At 42.4% G+C, this 20,614-nt stretch overlaps 1 protein-coding gene across 1 annotated transcript; it reads left to right on the top strand.

Annotated features, from left to right (window-relative positions):
• The first annotated feature begins 1,511 nt into the window (after positions 1–1,511).
• On the top strand, positions 1,512–16,883 carry CEL (carboxyl ester lipase). Its single transcript, XM_044661306.1, has 11 exons — positions 1,512–1,577; positions 5,892–6,042; positions 6,140–6,262; positions 7,212–7,409; positions 11,242–11,372; positions 11,847–11,954; positions 12,278–12,395; positions 13,426–13,612; positions 15,474–15,677; positions 16,203–16,400; positions 16,571–16,883. The coding sequence occupies exons 1-11, from the start codon at positions 1,512–1,514 to the stop codon at positions 16,824–16,826; spliced, it is 1,740 nt and encodes a 579-aa protein (XP_044517241.1). The 3' UTR covers positions 16,827–16,883.
• The last annotated feature ends 3,731 nt before the right edge of the window (positions 16,884–20,614 follow it).

Genomic DNA, 20,614 nt, shown 5'->3' with positions numbered 1-20,614 from the left:
GTAACCTCTCCTTCCACTCTCTAATCATATATTCAAATGGATCTGGGAGCCTTTTGATGTTAGTCAAAAAACATTTTTTAGATGGCACTCAATAATGCCAAAAGCTGTATATTGTTGGTGTTCTCTCCAGTGTAGCAAATTACAACTCATCCATGCTCACCAGTCTTATACAGCTCCTGTCCATATCCTTCCCTAAGATAGACACTCAATGAGTTGGGGCCTTCTTTGCTTTCTCCTGACATCATGAGGATTCCAGAGGATCCCACAGGTGGTCCATTGGTTGGTTATTGCTCTTGCTTCATGACCAACCTATTTTTTTTTTGGATTATACTTTTTTTGTGGTCATCCTTTACCCTGGTTCTTCACAATTCCCTATTTGCAATGGATTGTGGTCTATTCATACCCATGTTTGTCCTTTGATTTCTGAGTGATACTCACTTTTTACTCTCTAGGGACTATAGTGTCCCTGACTTTTTTGCTCTTTTTTGCATCTCCTATCACATAGTAGATGCTTAATAAGTGCTATTGACATACCGACGGACTTACACCATACAACACTGATAGAATATCAATATTTTAAAAATACTTCTCTGAATGTTGCCTAGCATATCAGCATTGGCTGTTTTTATTGATTTCTATTGAGTATTAATGTTTACTAAAACCTTCAGATAGTTTTCCATAGTCTCTCTTGATTTTTTTTCACTCAACTTTATAGTTATGCTTATTAGTCTAGTCTGTTATAATTTTTTTGGATCTTGACTGTCATCCAATGTTTTTGTATCCAAATACAAAGCTTGAACAAATCATTCCCAAAAAAGAAGGACCATGTAAATGAGATGTTAAGTCATTATTATGACTTAGCTCCCATTTGTACAAATCACTGAGATTCCCACAATGGATACCAGTCTACCTGTGGAGTCCAAGTAGGAGTCCTACCAGATCCAGCACCTACCCTCTGGGAGAGTATATACTAACTAATTCTGGTTTGGTAGAATTCATGGAGGTAGGAAGGGAACAAAGCCAATGTAGGTCCATTTCTCTGATTGAGGAAATGGAGGCTGGAACCCTAATAGTGAGTGCTAGGAATCTTTTAGTGACCCATACCATGACTGATTTTGTGACCTTTGCCCCTAGTGCCACCTGTGTCTGCTCCCACGTAGGCAAAGATATGCACAGGTGGAATGCTAGCAATTGGGTTATGCCCAAGGGCTCTTAGGCTAGGGAAAATATGTGTGTGTGTGTGTGTGTGTGTGTGTGTGTATGTGTGTGTGTGTGTGTGTGTGTGTGTGTGTGTGTGTGTGTGCAACCTTGGCTCTCCTAGAACTCTTTCTTCTCCCTTCCCCCCAAGAGAACAGTAAGTTTGTCTTTCCAGTTAGGTACCACCCCAAGTGAGTGGCCCCAACATAGGGTGGAGTGAGAGGTGGAGGAAACAAGGGCCAAATTTGGCTTCTCACACACTATATATGCCCTAACAGCCCCAGATGGGCAGCCAGTGGGTACACACACACACCATGGGACACCCAAAGTTGGTGGTCTTCAGCCTGCTCTGTTGCCTAGCAGCAGCTAGTGCAGCAAAGGTAAGTAGCTATTAAAAAGAAATTGGGGAATTCTTTGCTCACAGGGGCTAGGACAAATGACCTAAACAACAGGCTGAGTGTTTTTCTTTTCTAAGTCAACTTGATTTTCTTCTTGCTAATGGACTCAATACTATATAATGATGATAGCTTATATTCTTTAATTCTTTGGCCTTTTCCCCCTATGAAGTAATTAGTACAAATATTAATGTCATTCCTATTTTAGAGATGGGAAAACTGAGACTCATAGGTAAGGAGATTTGCTCACAATCAGACAACTAGTCATTGATGGAGTCAATTCTGAAACTTAGGGGTTTTTTCTCCCATTATATTGCCCTTTTGATTGTACCTTTCAAATTTCTTAGTCCTCAAACTGTGCCTCCTCTCTTTGATGACAGAATTTCAGAGCTCTAAAGGGCTTCAGTTGGCATTTAGCTCAAGCCATACAAGAGCAGGAATTCCTTGCCACAATTTATGTAATCTACCTAGTCTCTGCTTGAAGACATCCAGTGAAAGGGAACCTGCTATTTCCTGAAGCTGCCCCTACTACATCTAAAGAGGGTAGCTCCTGTCTTCCTTCAAGGCTGCCCTTCTCGCCAATATATACCTTTTTCAAGATGCTCCTGATCTTATATGTATTACCCTGGAACTGGGGTGTTAAGGAAAAGGAAGAAGAAGCACTCACAATTCAACAGATTCCTCTATTCGTTGAGTGCTTACCAGATGCTGTTGGTCAAAATCTTGGAGGGAGGGAAGGAGGGAGGGAGGGAGGAAAGGCAGGAAGCCAGGAAGGCAGGCAGGCAGGAAAGAAAGAAGGAAGGAAGGAAGGAAGGAAGGAAGGAATTAAGGAAGGAAGAAAGGAAGGAAAGGAGGGAAGGAAAGAGGGAGGGAGGGAGGAAGGAAGGAGGGAAAAAAGGAAGGAAGGAAGGAGAGGGAGGATAACAGTGAAGGCAGTGAGAAAAGGAGAGGGAAGAAGGAAGGGAAGGAGGAAGAAGGAAGGAAAGGAAAAGAGGGAAGAAGGAAGAGGAAGAAAAGGAAGAAAGGAGAAGGAGGAAAAGAATGAAGGGAGGGATAAAAAAGAAAGGAGGGAAGGAAAGAAGGAAGGGAGAGAGGAAAAGAGGGAGAAAGGAAGGAAAGAAGGAAGGAAGTAGAGGGAGGATAAGTGAAGGGAGGGTGGAAGGAGAGGGAAGAAGGAAGGGAAAGGAAAAGAAAGGAAGGAGGAAAAAGAAGAAAGGGAGGAGAGGAAAAAGGGAGAGAGAGAGAAAGAGGAAAGGAGAGGAAGGAAAAGAATGAAGGGAGGGTGGGAGGAAAGAAGAAAGGAAGGAAAGAAAGGAGACAGATGGAAAGGCTGGAAATAGGTGGGTGGGAAATTGACTGTGGGCTGAGTAACATTTTGGCCTCTAGTTTTCCTAGTTGTGATCTTCTTCTTATTCATAAGAAATTGGGGGGTAGAAGATGGGAAGGTAACCTCCTTTTTATTTTTTCATTTTAAACCCTTGCTTTCTGTTTTAGAATCAACACTTCCAAGGCAGAAGAGCAGTAAGGATAGTCAATGGGGAGTTAAGTGACTGGCTCAGCTAGGAAGTTATCTGAGGTCAGATTTGAACCCAAGATTTCTCATCTCTAGATCTGGTTCTCTATCCACTGAGTCACCTAGCTGCTCCAGAAAGTAACTTCTTGAAACATCCACTGAGCAGATGTTAGAAGCAGGAGAGATTTCTCTCTCCACCCACCTACTCCCAGCCCAGGTTCCTTGGGTCCCAGGGCTTCCTTGTTTCATGGAAGAAGGGTGCCTCCAAGAAGGCAAAGGAGCACAGTCACCTCCACCACCATAGAGAACCTGCCCTACTGATCTTTGGGAGTTGAGGGAACACTCAACAGTGTTCTGAGTCATTGGACACTGCTTACTCAGATACAGAATCATAGAATTTTAGAATTTGAAGTGACATCAGAGGCCATCTGGCCCAGCCCATACCATTTGTACTTGCACAGGAATCCCCTCTCTATGACCTAGCATTTGCTTGGAGATCTCTAATAAGGGAAAACCCACCACTTCCTCAGGTAGCCCATTCTACTTTAGAGAGTTCTAAGGGTGAGCCACTTTTTCTCTTATATATAGCTGAAACATTTCTCTCTATGACTTCTACCCATTCCTCCTAGTTCTGCCCCCTGGGCCAAGCAAAAAGTCTGATGAATCCCACTTCCACATGATTGCCCTTCGGCTACTGGAAGACAGCCATTATATCTCCCTTAAGTCTCTTCTCCAGGCTAAACATTTAATTTAAATTAATTTAATGAACATTTTAAAGTGCTTAATATCTTCAAGGTCCCATGGATATAGAAATAGATAGTTGGCACTGATTTGGTTCCTAAAGAGTTTACAATCTATAGGGCAGCTGGGTGGCTTAGTGGATTAAGAAATAGGCCTGGAAATGGGAGGTCCTGGGTTCAAATCTGACCTCAGATACTTCCTAGCTATGTGACCCTGGGCAAGTCACTTAACCTCCATTGCCTAACCCTTACTGCTCTTCTTCCTTGGAACTGATACTCAGTACTGATTCTAAGTCAGAAGGTAAGGGTTTTTTCTTTTTAAGTTTACAGTCTAACAGGTTATATTTCCATTTCATATCCCAATTTATATTCCACTTCTTTCAACCCCTGCTTGCAGGATCACTGGACTTAAGAACTGGAAGGGTTGTTAGAAATCATATAATCTTCATTTTCCAAATAAAGAAACAAGAAGACAGGAGTAAAGGCTCGCCTAAAATCATGAAGGTAGAATGTATCAGAGTCAGCACTGAAACCAAGGTCTCCTGCTCGAAATCTACTACCTGATAGCGTCTCTGAAACATGGTTTTGGGTCTCCTCCTCTTCAACTTGGTTGTGTCCCTCCTTAAATGTAACACCCAGAACTGTACACAATATTCCAGATTGAGGAGAGAACAAAAAGAGCCATTACCTCCCTTGTTCTGTCCACACTGTGTATCTATTATTGCAACCTAAGATCATATCAACTTTATCGGCTACCACGTCACATTGCAGTCTCAGTAATACTAAGTCTGTTATCCACCAAACTCCCCTGACTATTTTTTCATGAGAGCTTCTTTCTAGCCACCCAAAACACCTCATATATAGGCAATTACATTTTTTTTTACAATTACAAGTGCAAGACTTTTACATCCTTGCTCAATTCATTCTTCAGTTCAGCCCATCATGTTAGCCAAATTTAACTGATCCATTTATCTTATCTCCATTCACATAGGCACTAGCCTAGCTGGTCTCTTAACTCTTCACTTTTGACTACAACAATAGCTACTTCATTCGTTTTCCCTGTTCCAGTGTCTTTCACCCTCTCCTCAGTTCTCATCACTAACTGAAAAGATAATCTTCTTAAAGCATAAATCTTCTTTCCATGTTACTTTCCTCTTCGGAAGCCTTCAGTGGCTCCCTATGGCCTCTAGCATGAAAGACCAACTCTTTAGCCTGGTTTTTAAAGGCTTCCATATTCTGGTTGCTATCTATCATTGTTTACTTAATTTTAAAAAATGTTTTAGTTAAAGTTTATTCGATTTATTAATTTATTAATTTTAATTATAAATTATTTTTTATCAATTTTATGGAAAATAAAAAATTAATTATAAAATATTTAATTTAATTTAATTCAGGATTTAGAATTAAATTAAATATTTTATCATTACATTTTTGTTCTATATTCTCATTTTACAAATGAAGAAACTGAGATAATAGAGAAATAAAGTGCCTTGCCCAGAGTTACACAGCAGAACTGAGATTCTAAACCGGGTCTCCTGATAGTAAAGCTGATCCTTTCCCCAATATCATTCATGTCAAATTAGCACAACCTTTACTTTAGAAAACCTCTAATACTGGGATCTCAATAAGCCAGTGAGTAAGCAGGTCTAGGAACTCCAGACCACATACCTTCAGTCTAGGGTCAATCTATTATTATATTTTCATTAAAAAAATATTTAGCAGCTAGATGTCACCAGTGGGACTGGAGTCCGGAAGAATTGAGTTCAAAATGAGCTTCAGACACTATTTCTCAGCTCTGTGACTTTCTGCTTTCTTCAGTTTCCTCAACTATAAAACAGAGATAATAACAGGACCTACCCTGCAGGGTTGTGTGACGATTTAACGGGATATTTGTAAAGTTCTCTGCATAGTGCCTTGTACATAATAGGTGATATATATAGATATGTGTGTGTGTGTAAATGTGTGTATACATAGGTGTGTGTATATATACATATCTGTATATATATGTATATATATATATAATTATTCCTTTTTATCCTTTCCTAGTTGGGAGCTGTCTACACAGAGGGGGGCTTCGTTGAAGGTGTCAATAAGAAGTTGGGTCTCCTTGGTGACTCAGTGGACATCTTTAGGGGCATCCCCTTTGCTGCTCCTCCCAAACCCCTAGAGCTCCCCCAGCGCCACCCTGGATGGCAAGGTGAGGCAAGCAGGAAACAGAGTGGAAAAGAGTGGAAAACTCCACAAGCCAGGGGACCCTCTCAACTTCAGACTTATTTCTCCCTTTTCCCCTATAGGAACCCTGAAGGCCAAAGAATTCAAGAAAAGATGCCTTCAAGCCACTATCACCCAGGACGACACTTATGGCAGTGAGGACTGCCTCTACCTGAACATCTGGATTCCACAGGAGAGGAAGCAAGGTCAGGGCTGGTGGAAGGGAGATGTCAGGAAGGGGAGACAGAAACCTCTCCTTTTGAATCTTTTCCTTTCCTCCTCAGAGGCAAGAACTCTGGAATTCTAGACCGTCAATTAGATGTAGGATCTATTTTCTGAAATTCAATTCAGTAAACATTTATTAAGGGCTGGCTTAAAAATGCATGAAGCCCTGTGTAAGGCACTGATTAAAAATAGCACAGCCCCTTTCCTACTAATGGGAAGTGGAGAAAGACATGCATATAAATGTATGTGACAGGTAGGAGAATGAGTTCACAAGAGGTCTAGGCAAAGTGGCATGAGGAGGGAGAGATCCCTTTCTTCTGGGATTGGTCATGGAACACTTTATGAAGAAGTCAGCGCCTGAGCGGGGCTTTGAAAAAAGAATGAGACATCGGTAGAGAGATGGATGGGTGTATGAGGATAAAGACTCCATTTTAGGCTTGGGGGACAAGGTGGTCAAAAACACAGAGGCAAGAAAAGATAGGAAAAGAAGGAATATGCATAAGGAGTCCAATTTGACTGGAACAGTAAGTGAAGAGGATTAATCTGACATAAAGCTGGAAAAGTAGGGTGGAACGAAATTGTGAAAGACCTTGAATTCCATCATTAGAAGTTTCAGCTTTATTCATTAAGCAGTGTAGAGTCATCAAAGGTTGGCTTCCTATCGCCAGGAAATATGGAGGTTGGAGGAAGACGGTGGGATTAGAGGGGAGCCTGGCCTGGAATTCTTCAGAATACTATCTGTTCCCTATTCTAGCCCCTTGAGTAGTAACTCACTCCCCCTAGATTCACAGCTGCTAAGCTCTTTCATACTCTTACCCCACATTTGGGGCCACAATGGCACTTGCAAGCTCAACCCAAGTGAAGGACTTTCCCAGTATCGGCCCAATTTTTTTTTTCTTAGCCCTGGTTCTTTCTTGGTTCTTTCTTTAGTTTCCAGAGACCTGCCAGTCATGGTGTGGATCTATGGTGGGGCCTTCCTGATGGGGGCAGGCCATGGCGCCAACTTCCTGAAAAATTACCTGTATGATGGGGAGGAGATTGCCACCCGAGGCAATGTCATTGTGGTCACCTTCAACTATCGAGTCGGGCCCCTGGGCTTCCTCAGCACTGGAGACTCCAATCTGCCAGGTACATCCTAACCCTTTAAGGTCTTGGAGGAGGGAGACCAAAGAGTGTGCCAGTTATTTCCCAACTGGCACAAGTCTTGGCTCTGTAGGAGCTGGCCACCTCTGCTGGGGAACTGCTCCTATTCCTAGTTTCTTGAACCTAACAATATCTAAAAATGTCACCGTTATATAAAATCCTAGAGTGTTGAGAGTTGGGGAATGGGACTAAAGTTATAGGAGTCATAGATCATCACAGCTGGAAGGAACTTGAGATAGCATGTGGCCAAGCCCACTCAGAAATCAAGGCCTAGAGGTCATTCGGTCAACAAGTGCTTAAGTCCTTACTATGTGGCAGGCACTACTTTAAAGAGGAGATACAAAGAAAGGCCAAAACTCCATTCTTTCTATCATGGAGCTCACATTCTAATGGGGAAGAGGGCACAGAAATAACTAGGCACAGACAAGATATCTACAGTGTAAATTGAAGCTAATCTCGGAGTAGAAAGTACTGGCCCCTGAAGGGTTTGGGAGAGGCTTCCGGAAGAAGCTGGGATTTGAGTTGAGTCTTTTTTAAATTTTTTTTCCATGGTTCTATGATTCATGTTCTCTTCCTTCCCCTTTTACCTCCTCTCCTCTCAGAGCTGACAAGCAGTTTCGCTGGGTTATACATGTTATCACTTGATACCTATTTCCATATTATTCATTTTTATAATAGAGTAATCTTTTAAAACCCAAACCCCAAATCCTATACCCATATAAACAAGTGATAGATCATATTTTCTTCTAGATTTCTACTTCTACAATTCTTTCTCTCAATGTGGATGGCATTCTTTCTCATAAGTCTCTCAGAATTATCCTAGATCATTGCATTGATTTTAGTAGCAAAGTCTATCACATTTGGTTGTCCCACTATATTTCAATTACTGTGTATAATGTTCTCCTGTTCTGCTGATTTCACTCTGCATCAGTTCATGTAGGTTGTTCCGGTTCTTATAAAAATCCATTAATTCATCATTCCTTATAGCCTAACAGTATTCCATCACCATCATATACCACAGTTTGTTCAGCCATTCCCCAATTGAAGGACATCCCCTCATTTTCCAATTTTTTGCCACCACAAAAAGCGCAGCTATAAATATTTTTGTACAAATAGATCCTTTCCCACTTTTTTTTATCTCTTTGGGATACAAACCCAGTAGTGGTATTGCTGGATCGAAGGGCAGGCATTCTTTTAAAGCCCTTTGAGTATAATTCCAAATTGCCTTCCAGAATGGTTGGATTAGTTCACAACTTCACCAACAATGCATTAGTGTCCCAATTTTGCCACATCCCCTCCAACATTTATCACTTTCCTTTACTGACATATTGGCCAATCTGATAGGTGTAAAGGTGGTACCTCAGAGTTGTTTTGATTTACATTTTTGAATTGAGTCTTGAAGGAAGCCAGGGAAGCCAAGAGGAGGAAGAACATTTAAGAATTAGGTGGCTCAGGGCATAGAGAGCCAGGACCTTGAGATGGAAGGTCCTGGGTTCAAATTTTACTTCAGTCACTTCCTAGCTGTGTGACCCTGTGCAAGTCACCTAATTCCCATTGCCTAGCCTTTACCACTCTTCTGCTTTGGAACCAATACACAGCATTGATTCTAAGACAGGACAGGAGTACCATGGGAGACTTAAGGAGGGGGAAGCTTTTGAATAATTGTTGTGGTGTGTGGGATAGTGAATTGATTAGGAATGTGTAAAGAGATTTAAAAAGTGTAAAGGCCATACCCAGTCACTTTGAGGAAGAACCAAGACTAGAAACTCAGTTTTTTTTCATTCTCATCTCAATGCTATCTCCATTATAAACATTTACAAAGACTGGGCAGATCACAGGATTTCAGGATCAGAAGGATCATTTTAATTCTTCATTCTTTTTTGTTGTTGTTATTGTTCAGTCGTTCAAGCCTTTCTGATTCAGTGACCCCATTTGGGGTTTTCTTGGCAAAGATGCTGGAATGATTTGCCATGTCTTTCTCCAGTAGATTAAGGCAAACAGAAGTGAACTGACATGCCTATAAGGTCATACAGCTAGTGAGTGTCCGAGACTGGATTTGAATTCATCTTCCTGTCTCCAGGGCCAGTGCTCTATCCACATGTAGGAGAACCAGGACAAAGCAAAATCCCAAAAGCCTGGAGAAAAGACATAGCAGGGGAGAGGGTGACTGACAGTGTAGATAGGAGCCACCTAGCTGCTTGCAGTGAAGGAAACCGACTTGCAGTGGCTAAGTGACTTGCTCCAGGTCCCACTGGCAATAAGGGGTAGAACCAGAATGGGTTCCAGGGCAGCACCACGTTTCTTGAGTAGCTCCTGGAGCCCAGTAGTACCCCTCAAATTACAAGAATGTGCCAGAGCTGGGTTCAAGAATAATGAAGGGACGAGAACCAGCTGGGATTCACCAAGAAAGCCTTACAGGAAGAGCAATCTCTTGGGAGAATGTGGGGTCTAATAAATGATCTAATCATTCCTGGCCCTGGAGCCATGAGATACCAGTTCAAATACTGGATTTGCCATTCTCTAGCTAGGAAACCAGGGGCAAGTCAGTTAAATATCTGTGATCCTCAGTTTCCCAGTCTATAAAATGGATATAATAATACCACAGCACCTACCTCCTGGGATTGTTATGAAAACACCCTGTCAACTGGAAAGCCCAGCTCCCTTTGGAAAGGCTCAGCACCAAATTGGTTGCCAGGAGATGAATTTCTCAGCCATAAGAACTGTTGAAAACCATCTACTATTAAGTCGTAGAAAGTTGGGATTTTGTTAGTGAAGGGGGTATACAATGGGATGAAATCACAGGTCACTGAAGTATATACACACAAACTTAACATGTATGTACACACAAACACATATGTGTATAAATCAACAGACATGACCTTCAGAGAGTCACTTAATCTCTCTGGGTCTCAGCTTCCTCAGCTGTAAAGTGACTAAACGGCCTCTATGGTTCTTTCCAGTTCTAACTCTAGGATGCTATGTATATGTACATGTATGCATATATGTGTGATGTTTAACCACTGAAAGGCTCTGAAGGAAGTGTAGTCTGCCTGTTTGTGAGCCCCCCCCCATGGGCTGGCGTTGCTCAGCTCCCCATCCTAGCCCCTCAGCAGCAATTCCAGGCCCAGCACAATGCATAGGTATAGATATATGCATGCAAACCCAGCTCTAGGCCCACTGAATATACACATTGTATTTACTCACGTATATGTATGCTTTATGAATATTATGATTTCTGTGGGACTCAAAAGTCCCTGTGTAACAATAGCAATAAAGGGCAAAGAAGGGTAAAAGGGGGCAGAAGGAGAAAGCTGGGAGCCTGCTTCTCCCCTTCCATAGACTGTCCTTTGAAAAGAAAAGTATTTGTTTGAAATCTTAGTTGAGTTTTCATTCTGTGTTCACTCCCTGAGGAGAAAGAGGAGGAGGAGGAAAAGGAGGGAAAAGAGGAAGAAGAGGAGAGGGGTTGGAAGTTGACTGGACTAGATAGGGCTTGTCTAGAGTCAGGAAGAACTGAGTATAAATATGGCCTCACTTACTGGCTTTGTGATTCTGGGAAAGTCATTTAAGTCTGCCTCAGTTTCCTCAACGAATATTGTAATTTACATTAACATGCATACATACATAAATTACATTACATACATAAGTAAATTCCTCAAAGTAAAGGTGATAATAATAACACCCACCTCACAGAGTTGTTGTGAGAATTAAATATTTGTAAAGTGTTTAGCCCTGTTGCCTGGCACAAAGTACCTTAAATAAATATTTGTTTCCTTCCTCTCTCCCTCCCTCCCTCTCTTCCTTCCTTTTTCCCCATCAGGTAACTTTGGCCTTTGGGATCAGCACATGGCTATTGCATGGGTGAAGAGGAACATCGCAGCCTTCGGTGGAGACCCCAACAACATCACCATCTTTGGAGAGTCAGCTGGTGGGGCCAGTGTTTCCCTCCAGGTCTGAGACTTTGCTGAAAGTTAGGATGATCCCCCTTAATCCTCCCTACTATGTCCCAATATTTTCACTGTTTGCCAAATGAGTTGGAGGAGGGGAAGTCTAATAGACACATCTGTCCCAGCATGCTCCTATGAGAACTCTATTCTGCTGTCCCAGGTGTAAGCCATATGGGAGGAAAGAAACTGGGAGGGAGAGGAAATAATGGAAGGTTCATCTCAGGGAAGGACCAGATTCCTGAGAACCCACTTCATCCCACCCTAAGCCAGGAAACATAAATTGTGGCATAGGTCATTCCTGTAGTGCTCTCTAGGTGATGGCTTTATCAAGTGAAAAAAGGAGAACAAAAGAGTGGAGGGGAGAGAAGAAAGAAGGGAGAGGAGGGAGAGAGAGAAAGAATAAACACCAGGAAGAAGAAAAGGGACCAAGGGATAGGGAACTTTGGAGCCCAGCTGATCTGGTGCTTCCATGTTGCAGACTCTGTCCCCCCACAACAAGGGACTCATCAAGAGAGCCATCAGTCAGAGCGGTGTGGCCCTGAGTCCTTGGGTCATCCAGAAAAACCCCCTCTTCTGGGCCAAAAGGGTAAGAAACCTAGATCCATCTCTATATTCCTGCTGGGTGGGGGATGTGGGTTTGGAATACCATTAAGTTTGATGCTTCCCTCATTCTCATTTACATGTGATTTGTACAACACATGCATTATTTATTTTATGCCCAGAAATCTTTCTCCACCCCCACTAGACGCTACTGTAAGATAAACTATCCCAATCTAAAAATATGGCTGGTTGAACTCTTTGCCCATATACCCATATCCTCTCCCCTCTCCGATCTTTCTTAAGGGGTTGGGAGAGGAACCTGCCACTAAAGGCTGAAGATTCTGGGTTGGGGGTTCTTCTTGCCAACAGATCGCCAGCAAAGTGGGCTGCCCAATGGATGATACTGTCAAGATGGCCAAATGTTTCAAGGTCACTGATCCCCGAGCTCTGACTTTGGCCTATAAGATGCCTCTGGCTGGCATGGAATGTGAGTGGGGACTGTTTAGGAGTGGAGAGTGGGTGGTATATACTTTTTGCTATTGTTCAATCATTTTTAGTTATATCTGACTTCCTGTGACCCTATTTGGAGTTTTCTTGGCAAAGATACTAGAATGGCTTGCCATTTCCTTCTCCAGCTCATTTTATAAATGAAGAAATGAGGCAGTTAAGTGACTTGCTCAGGGTCACATAGCTAGTAAATGTTGGAGGCTATATTTGAACTCAGGAATGTTTTTTGCTTTTTGTTTTGTTTTGTTTTGTTTTTTAAATCCTTGCCTTCTGTCTTAGAATCAATACTGTGTATTGGTTCCAAGCCAGAAGAGTGGTAAAGGTTAGGCAATGGGAGTTAACCTATTTGCTCAGGGTCACCATGTCAGGAAGTATCTGAGGCCAAATTTGAACCCAGGACTGCCCCCCATCTCTAAGCATGGCTCTCAATCCATTAATCCACCTAGCTGCTCCTAAGATCTTCTCATCTTCCTTGTTCCAAACCCAATGCTCTATCCACTGACTAATTCTCTCTGAGCCTCAGTTTCTCTTCTTTAATAAATGAGTGGGCTAGATAAAACAATTTCCAAGGTTCTTCCAACTCTAACATTCTTGTTTTTAGATATAGTTTTAGGAGTCTCAATCATAAATGAGGATTGAACATTACTATTCACAATTCCTACAACAACCATGTGGTTAATTTTCTTTATAAGGAATTACATCAAAATATAGATAGTTTGGCTTTCTGTAGAGTTTTCTTTCTTGCAGCTTTCCAGGCATTCCTTTAATTCTTTTCTCAAAGATCACCACCATCCATCTAGTACCCCAGGGCCAGTATTATGAACAGTCCTTTGATTCCAAGGGCAGAAGGAAGGAAGGAAATCATTTTAGTCTGCAGCAAGAGGAATTAGGTTTAGACATAAACTGAAGGAAAATTCCACCCCATTGCCTGAAAGGCAAAAAGAGGGACTAGGTAGACTCTGGGTCCAGGGTCTTCCAATCACCTCCTATTTCTCCTTGATCTGTCCCAGATCCCATGCTGCATTATCTGGGCTTTGTACCAGTCATTGATGGAGACTTCATTCCTGATGATCCAGTCAATCTTTTTGCCAATGCGGCTGACATTGACTACATTGCCGGCACCAACAACATGGATGGTCACATCTTTGCCAGTATTGATATGCCTGCTATCAACAAGGCTTCCCAGGATGTCACAGAGTGAGTAACCGGGAGACTGCTAAATGGTCAGGTCTGCCCTATTTAAAGGGCTGACTGTGGCAGGGTGGACAGAAGGGAAATTCCCTCAATGGTCCACTCAAAGCAAAAGCAAATACTCAGCACTTACATGTCCAAACCTGTAGTAGGCATTGCAGAGGAAGCAGATGAATAAGATTGTGCCCCTTCCCTCAGGGAATGTATGGTCTAACTGGAGAAAAAAGGCATAACTAGACAAGCAGCTAACAATAGCAGATATAGACAAGAACAAAAGACTATTGATTGTCAAATAAATGGAATGGCCAATGAGTGCTTTAGAATTTCAGAGGCATGGTGGAGGGAGCTGGTGTGGTTGGGAGATAAGATTTTTACTAGATATTGAGGAATGCTGGGAGGGAATTCCAAGCAAGTACATAAACAAGGGTATGGATGTAGGAAAATACATTCATATTTGGAGAACGAGCTGACCATTTTGGCTTGGTTATTATTCTAGGATTGGGTTAGGTCACAGAAACAAACACTGGACCACCCTGGAGGATAGCTGAGCATGTTTCCTAGTGACCTGAGTGGGAACTTCCTCTACTAGCACCTTTTTCAGGGGAGATGGGGAGAAGAGCCCAAGACCTTGGACTTTCTACTCTTAAGCCTGTTCATTGACGCATATGCCCAATTAGCTCTGAGAAGTTTATTTTATCAAAGAAAAAGGAAAAGGACCAATATGTACAAAAATGTCTATAGCAATTCTTTTTGTGGTAGCAAAGAATTGGAATGAGAGGATGTCCATCAATCGAAGAATGGCTGAACAAATTGTGGTATATGATTATGATGGAATACTATAAGAAATGAGGAGAGCTAGGTGGCATGGTGGATAAAGTGCTGAGCCTGGAGTCAGGAAAATTGATTCCTGAATTCAAATCTAGCCTCAGATACTTACTAGCTTTATAACCCTGGACAAGTCACTCAACCTTGTTTGCCTCAGCTTGCTCATCTGTAAAATAAGATAGAGAAGGAAATGGCAAACCACTCCAGTATCTTTGCCAAGAAAACACCAAATGGAATTACAAGGAGTCAGATATGACTGAAAAATGACAACATAAGAAATGATAAGCAGGAAGATTTCAGAAAAACCTAGAAAGACTTACTTGAATTGATGCAAAGTGAAGCGAGCAGAATCAGCACCTTGTAAACAGTACAATGATCAGTTGTGAATGTCAGCTATTCTAAACAATACAATGATCCAAGATAATTCTGAAGGACTTATGAAAAATGTTATTCACCTCCAGAGAAAGATCTAATGGAGTCTGAATGCAGACTAAAGAATACCTTTAAAAATCTTCATTATTTTTCTTGTGTTTTGTTGTTGTTGGCAGGGAAGGGATCTGTATTTTCTTTCACAACATGGCTAATATGGAATTATATTTTGCATGATTGCACACTTATAATCTATATCAACTTGTTTACCTTGTCAGTGAGAGGGGTGGGAAAGGAGAAAGAGAATATGGAACTTAAATTTAAAAAAAAACAAGTGTCAAGGGGAAGCTAGATGGCTCAGTGTATAGAAAGCCAGGCCAGGAAATGGGAGGTCCTAGGTTCAAATATGGCCTCAGCCACTTTCTAGTTGTATAACCATAGGCAAGTCACTTAATTCTCATTGCCTAGCCCTAACTGCTCTTCTGCCTTAGAACCAATATTGGTTCTAAGATGGAAGGTAAGGGTTTAAAAAAATGTCAAAAATTGTTTTTACAAAATTGGAAAAAATAAAATATTTAATTTTTAAAAGCAAAAAATCAATAGGTTTGCCTTTAAAAAAAGGGGGTGGTGGTGGTAGTTTGTGATCCTAACTATGCCTACTTTTTCACTGTAGGGAAGATTTTTATAAGCTGGTCTCTGGCCTCACCATAACCAAAGGTCTTCCTGGTGCCAACGTCACTTTTGACATCTACACCCAGACCTGGAGCCGAGACTCATCTCAAGAGGTCAAGAAAAAGACCGTCGTAGACTTTGAGACTGACATCCTCTTCCTGGTGCCCACAGAGATTGCCTTGGCCCAGCACAGCGCCAATGCCAAGTGAGAGCATCCTGCTGGTGTGACTCATTCTGGGGGTACAGTGATAAAGGGCTCCCTTTGGACAACTCTGCTTGTTCATCTGTGGAACTGTGTCTTTGCCCTGGTTCTGCCACTAATTAGCACATTGTAACCACCCAGGGCTTCATGTGCCTCTTTATAAAATGAGGTGGTTGGACTAGATAATTTTCTAAGATGTCTCCCACTCCTACAATTCCATGTCCATATTTAAATTCCCCCATAAGTCTAATCTTAATTTCCCTGTTCTTTTCTGAGTGGAGAACAAAGTGGGAGGCCTTCCTCTATACAACAGCTACATATTGGAAGGCGTAAGGTGGATTAATTTTCTCTTCCATACTCTAAACAATTCCAGTTCTGCCTGCATCTGATATAAATTTCACAAACTCTTACATTAAGTCCAGAACAGTCCATTGTTCCCCAGTCCCTTCTCAGGTACACCTTCCCTTGTTGGCTGGGCCGCCCCAGGTGTGTCCTCAAACATCAAAGTTGTCTCCTTCAATCCCACAGGACTGGCAAGACTTACACCTACTTGTTCTCCCATCCTTCTCGAATGCCTGTTTACCCCGACTGGGTGGGGGCTGACCATGCCGATGACATTCAATACGTCTTTGGCAAGCCCTTCGCTACACCCTTGGGTTATCGGGCCCAAGACCGAACTGTCTCCAAGAACCTCATTGCCTACTGGACTAACTTTGCCAAAACTGGGTAAGGCCTGTGGGGAGTTTCACCCCTGGATTCTAGGATTAGTCACTAGTTCTTAAATAAAAGGTAGGGGGAGTGTGTTTTAAGCTTATAAGCTTTTTTAAAATTAAATTTCTATAAATCAAGCACTTCTGAAACCTCATCTCCCTGGGGCTTTTTTGCTTTCTTTGTAGGGACCCCAATGTGGGCAATTCTGCCATTCCTACCCGTTGGGCTCCTTATACTCCGGAGAATGGCAACTACTTGGAAATCACCAAGAAAATGGATGCCAGCTCCATGAAACAGCACCTGAGAACCAACTTCCTGCGCTTCTGGACCCTCACTTATCAGGCCCTCCCCACAGTGACCGGTGAAGACCAAGCTCCTGTCCCCACAGCAGCAGATGCTGAGGTGACTTCTGCCCTCCCCCCAGTGACTGACTTGGAGTAACCCCCAAATTGGTCCTGTGACTGTTCACCAGGAAGCCAAATGCCCAGGAGAGCCAGAATCTGGTTGTGTCTATCTGGCTGTCTGCCCCTTCCCTCTCACTTCCTTAATAAAGTCTTCTTGTTATCTAGTGTATCTCATTCTGCCTTTACTCTAAGGCAATGATTCCCAAAGTGGGCACCACCGCCCCCTGGTGGGTGCTGCAGCGATCCAGGGGTGAGGTGATGGCCACAGGTGTATTTGGGGGCGGTGAATAACTGTAAGAGGGTGGTGATAGTATGTGACAAGGGGCGCTAAGTAATATTTTTTCTGGAAAGGGGGCAGTAGGCCAAAAAAGTTTGGGAACCACTGCTCTAAGGCAAATGGTTCATAACTCAGGATTTCAAGGAGTCCATGAGTTTCGTTTTTTAAATATTTTGAGAAACTATATTCTAATGTAACTGGTTTTATGGAATTCTGTGTGTTTTATGCATTTGAAAACATTGTTGAGAAGGGATGCATTGGATTCACCAGACTGTTAAAGAAGTCCAGGTTACATGCATGCAGAAAGGTTGAGTCCCTACTGTAAGGAGATTCCCCCTAGAATGGGCCCAGGGGTCTGGGGGAGCAGAATTTTAGAAGTCCTACAGCCCATACCTGCTTTAAGTGGGCAAAAAAGGGGAGGGGCAGGCACATCTTTGAAGACTATTAGAAGCACAGGGAGTGTTTAGCTAGGCATTTTGAATGATCACCTGGAAAAATCTACCACAAAATGAAGTGGATACAGCAGGCAAGGAAGGACTCAAAGGTGACTCCCTGCTTGTGTCTTCGAGATAGGGAAAATGGTGGTGACAGATGGAAATATGAAAGGCTGAGAAGAGCCCTCTTGCTGGCCACAAAGATGCATGAGGCACTGAATCTCTGGGGCAGGGGATGGGGACAAAAGACCCCCTAGAACTAGGTCTAAGGTGGAACTGACCCAGGACCTTTTCCTGAATGTGCTGTGAGTGCTCTGCCCAGGGGCCTGGCCTGCTGAGTATGGTCACTGAAGAAGACACACTAGGAAGGGGCTGAGCAGGTGAAGTGGGGGAGTTGGTGTAGGAATGGAAAGTGCATGAGGTAGTACAAAACCCCAATTTCAAGTCTTTGCTGCTCTCTCAATCTCATTCACTTACTGAGGAAGATGTGACCTTTCTCCTTATCATAGCCAACACTTCTACTGCACTCTAGATTCCATCCCCTTATCTTCTCTAGCAAATTGCCTCTACTATCATTCCCACTGTAATATTCAGTCTTTTCCTGTCTACTGATGCCTACAAATACGACAAAATATTCCCTATTCTATAAATACCCTTACTTGATTCTACTATACCTACAGGTTATTATTCTCTCTCTCTCTCTCTCTCTCTCTCCCTTTCTCTCTCTCTCTCTCTCTCTCTCTCTCTCTCTCTCTNGATCTAAAGGAATTTTCCTCTGCCACTTAAACACTCTGAATCTTGTTAATTCACTATACTCATCTGAGTCTAAGATTCTTTATCTATAAAATGGAGATAATGATGTCACCTACTTTTATAGACTGTTGTGAGCAGCAAAGGGATAGTGTGCAAAGCACATTGCCAACTTTAAAATACTATCTAAAAACTGTTTTTATTATTGTTATATCACTTATAATCTGATTCTAGGTTTGCAAATACATTATTTCATTCCTTTTCTTTAAAAAATTCCAGATTACAGATTAATATAATTAAAAAATTATTACATGACAGATTTGTGAATATTTGTTTTTCTGACATTTTGCAATCCACGCTCTCTCTCTCTGTCTCTCTCTCTCTCTGTCTCTCTCTCTTTTCTGAGCTAAACTCTTTATGAAAGTCATCTACATTCCTGCTTGGGCCCTTCCAAACATTCTGCACTCTGACTTCTGACCTCATCATTTCAACTGACACTGTCTTCTCCAGACTTACAGTGATCTCTGAATGGCTAAGCCCAACAACTGCCTTCTCTCAGTCCTCATCCTTCTCTCCAGCATTTGACACTCTGCTGATCTCCTCCTAGGTTTTCATGACTCTGCTCTCTTGGTTCTCCTACCTGTCAGAACACTCTTCAGACTTTGCACAAGAAGTGATGAGGTGTTCAGGGAGGAAGAGCATCCCTTTTTAGGGCTACTCATCCACATCAGGTGTCCATCTAATTCTCACCTATGGCTCCAAGAAGCTGTAGCACATACAGAGGCCACATCCCTGTAAAAATGTCTCTGCAGATAGGCTAAACTAGGCAGAGGGTAACAGACAGGCCTCATACTCATTAGTAATGGGAAGCATTCCTCCAGTGGAATGGGCAAATGAGAACAATTTGTTCCAATGGCCATGAAGGCAGTGGAAGGCTTAGAGCTTGGTCAGACATCACAGATGCCAAAGCCATCCACTTTGTCTTGATTTTCCTCTTGCCTCTCAATTTGGATGACTCTGGAAGTGAGTAAGGCTGACAACTTTATGCAACTCTGCTTCACTTAAATCCAATTCACGAACAAATCAAGACAGCACTTCATGATGTCATCAGTCTTCAAAAACGTAGAATGAACAAAAACTATAGCATGCTATATAATAACTATTATATTATATATTTTATCGCTTGGCCTCGGAGCCAGGAAGACCTGGGTTCAAATCCCACCTCACTAGGTGTGTGATCTTGGGCACCTCCCTTGGTATTAGTTTCTCATCTATAAAATGAGGGGTTTAGTCTCTGAAGTCCCTAAATCTGATTCTATGATCGTCATCCATGGCATGCCACTAACTGTGGGCATCCCCAAAGGCTATGTCCCAGACCCTCTTCTTTTACTCTATGTTCGATGATCTCATCGGGTCCCATGGGTTCAATGAATCATTCCTATGCAACTGATTCTCAGATCAATCTATTGAGCCCTGGCCCTTTTCCTAGTTCCTGCCCCATATTACCAACTGCTTATTGTATAGACTACCTTACAAGTATTTCAAACTCTAGGTCCAAAAAATTCATTCTTTCAGCTTCTAAACTTGCCACTCTCACCATTATCCCAAGTCACCCAGGTTGACAGCTGTAGTGCTATCCTTTGTTCCATCTCTGATCCAATAAATAGCCAGATTTTATTTCTAGCTCCACAACATCACTTGCATTTACCTCCTTCTCCCCATTCATAAGCCATTACCCTAGTTCAGAACATCATTACTTAAAAAAAATCTTTATCTTCCATCTTAGAATCATTACTGTATATTGGCTCCAAGGCAGAATAGCAGTAAAGCCTAAGTAATAGAATTGAGTGACTTGCCCAGGGTCACCCAGGTAGGAAGTGACTGAGGCTAGATTTGAACTCAGGTCCTTCTGACTCCAGGCCTGGTGCTCTAGCCACTGAGCTCCCTAGTTGCCCTTCCTGCTTAAACTTTAGTAGTTGATAATTGATTCGAAAGGTTATAGCATTGTCTACTCTAGCTTTTAAAGCACTTTATAACTTAGCCTTTTTCTATATTTCCAGTCGTGCTCATCATTGTTCTCCATTAATAGTGATTAACAACTCCTTGAAACGACCAAGGGAGAACTAGAACTATCTCCCCAGCTGCCTCCTGCCCCTGAAGGACCTAGCCAGGGCTTACCCAATTTTCTTCCACTTGCAACATAACTGGGGATTTGCCAGGTCAGAGGAAGTCTGTGAGGGAGATGGAGCAAGCGTCCCCTCCCGACATCTTGCCATCCATACCCTGCCACCTCTAAACAGTCTATGGCTATACCCAATAGGGGATGATTATGCTCATACCTCCAAACAGGGCTCTCCACTAGGT

Source organism: Gracilinanus agilis, chromosome 2, assembly GCF_016433145.1.
Source record: "Gracilinanus agilis isolate LMUSP501 chromosome 2, AgileGrace, whole genome shotgun sequence".
In the NCBI taxonomy this organism is placed as follows: Eukaryota; Metazoa; Chordata; class Mammalia; order Didelphimorphia; family Didelphidae; genus Gracilinanus; species Gracilinanus agilis.
The sequence above is the reverse complement of the archived record's forward strand: the minus strand, read 5'-3'. Positions and strand labels throughout refer to the sequence as shown.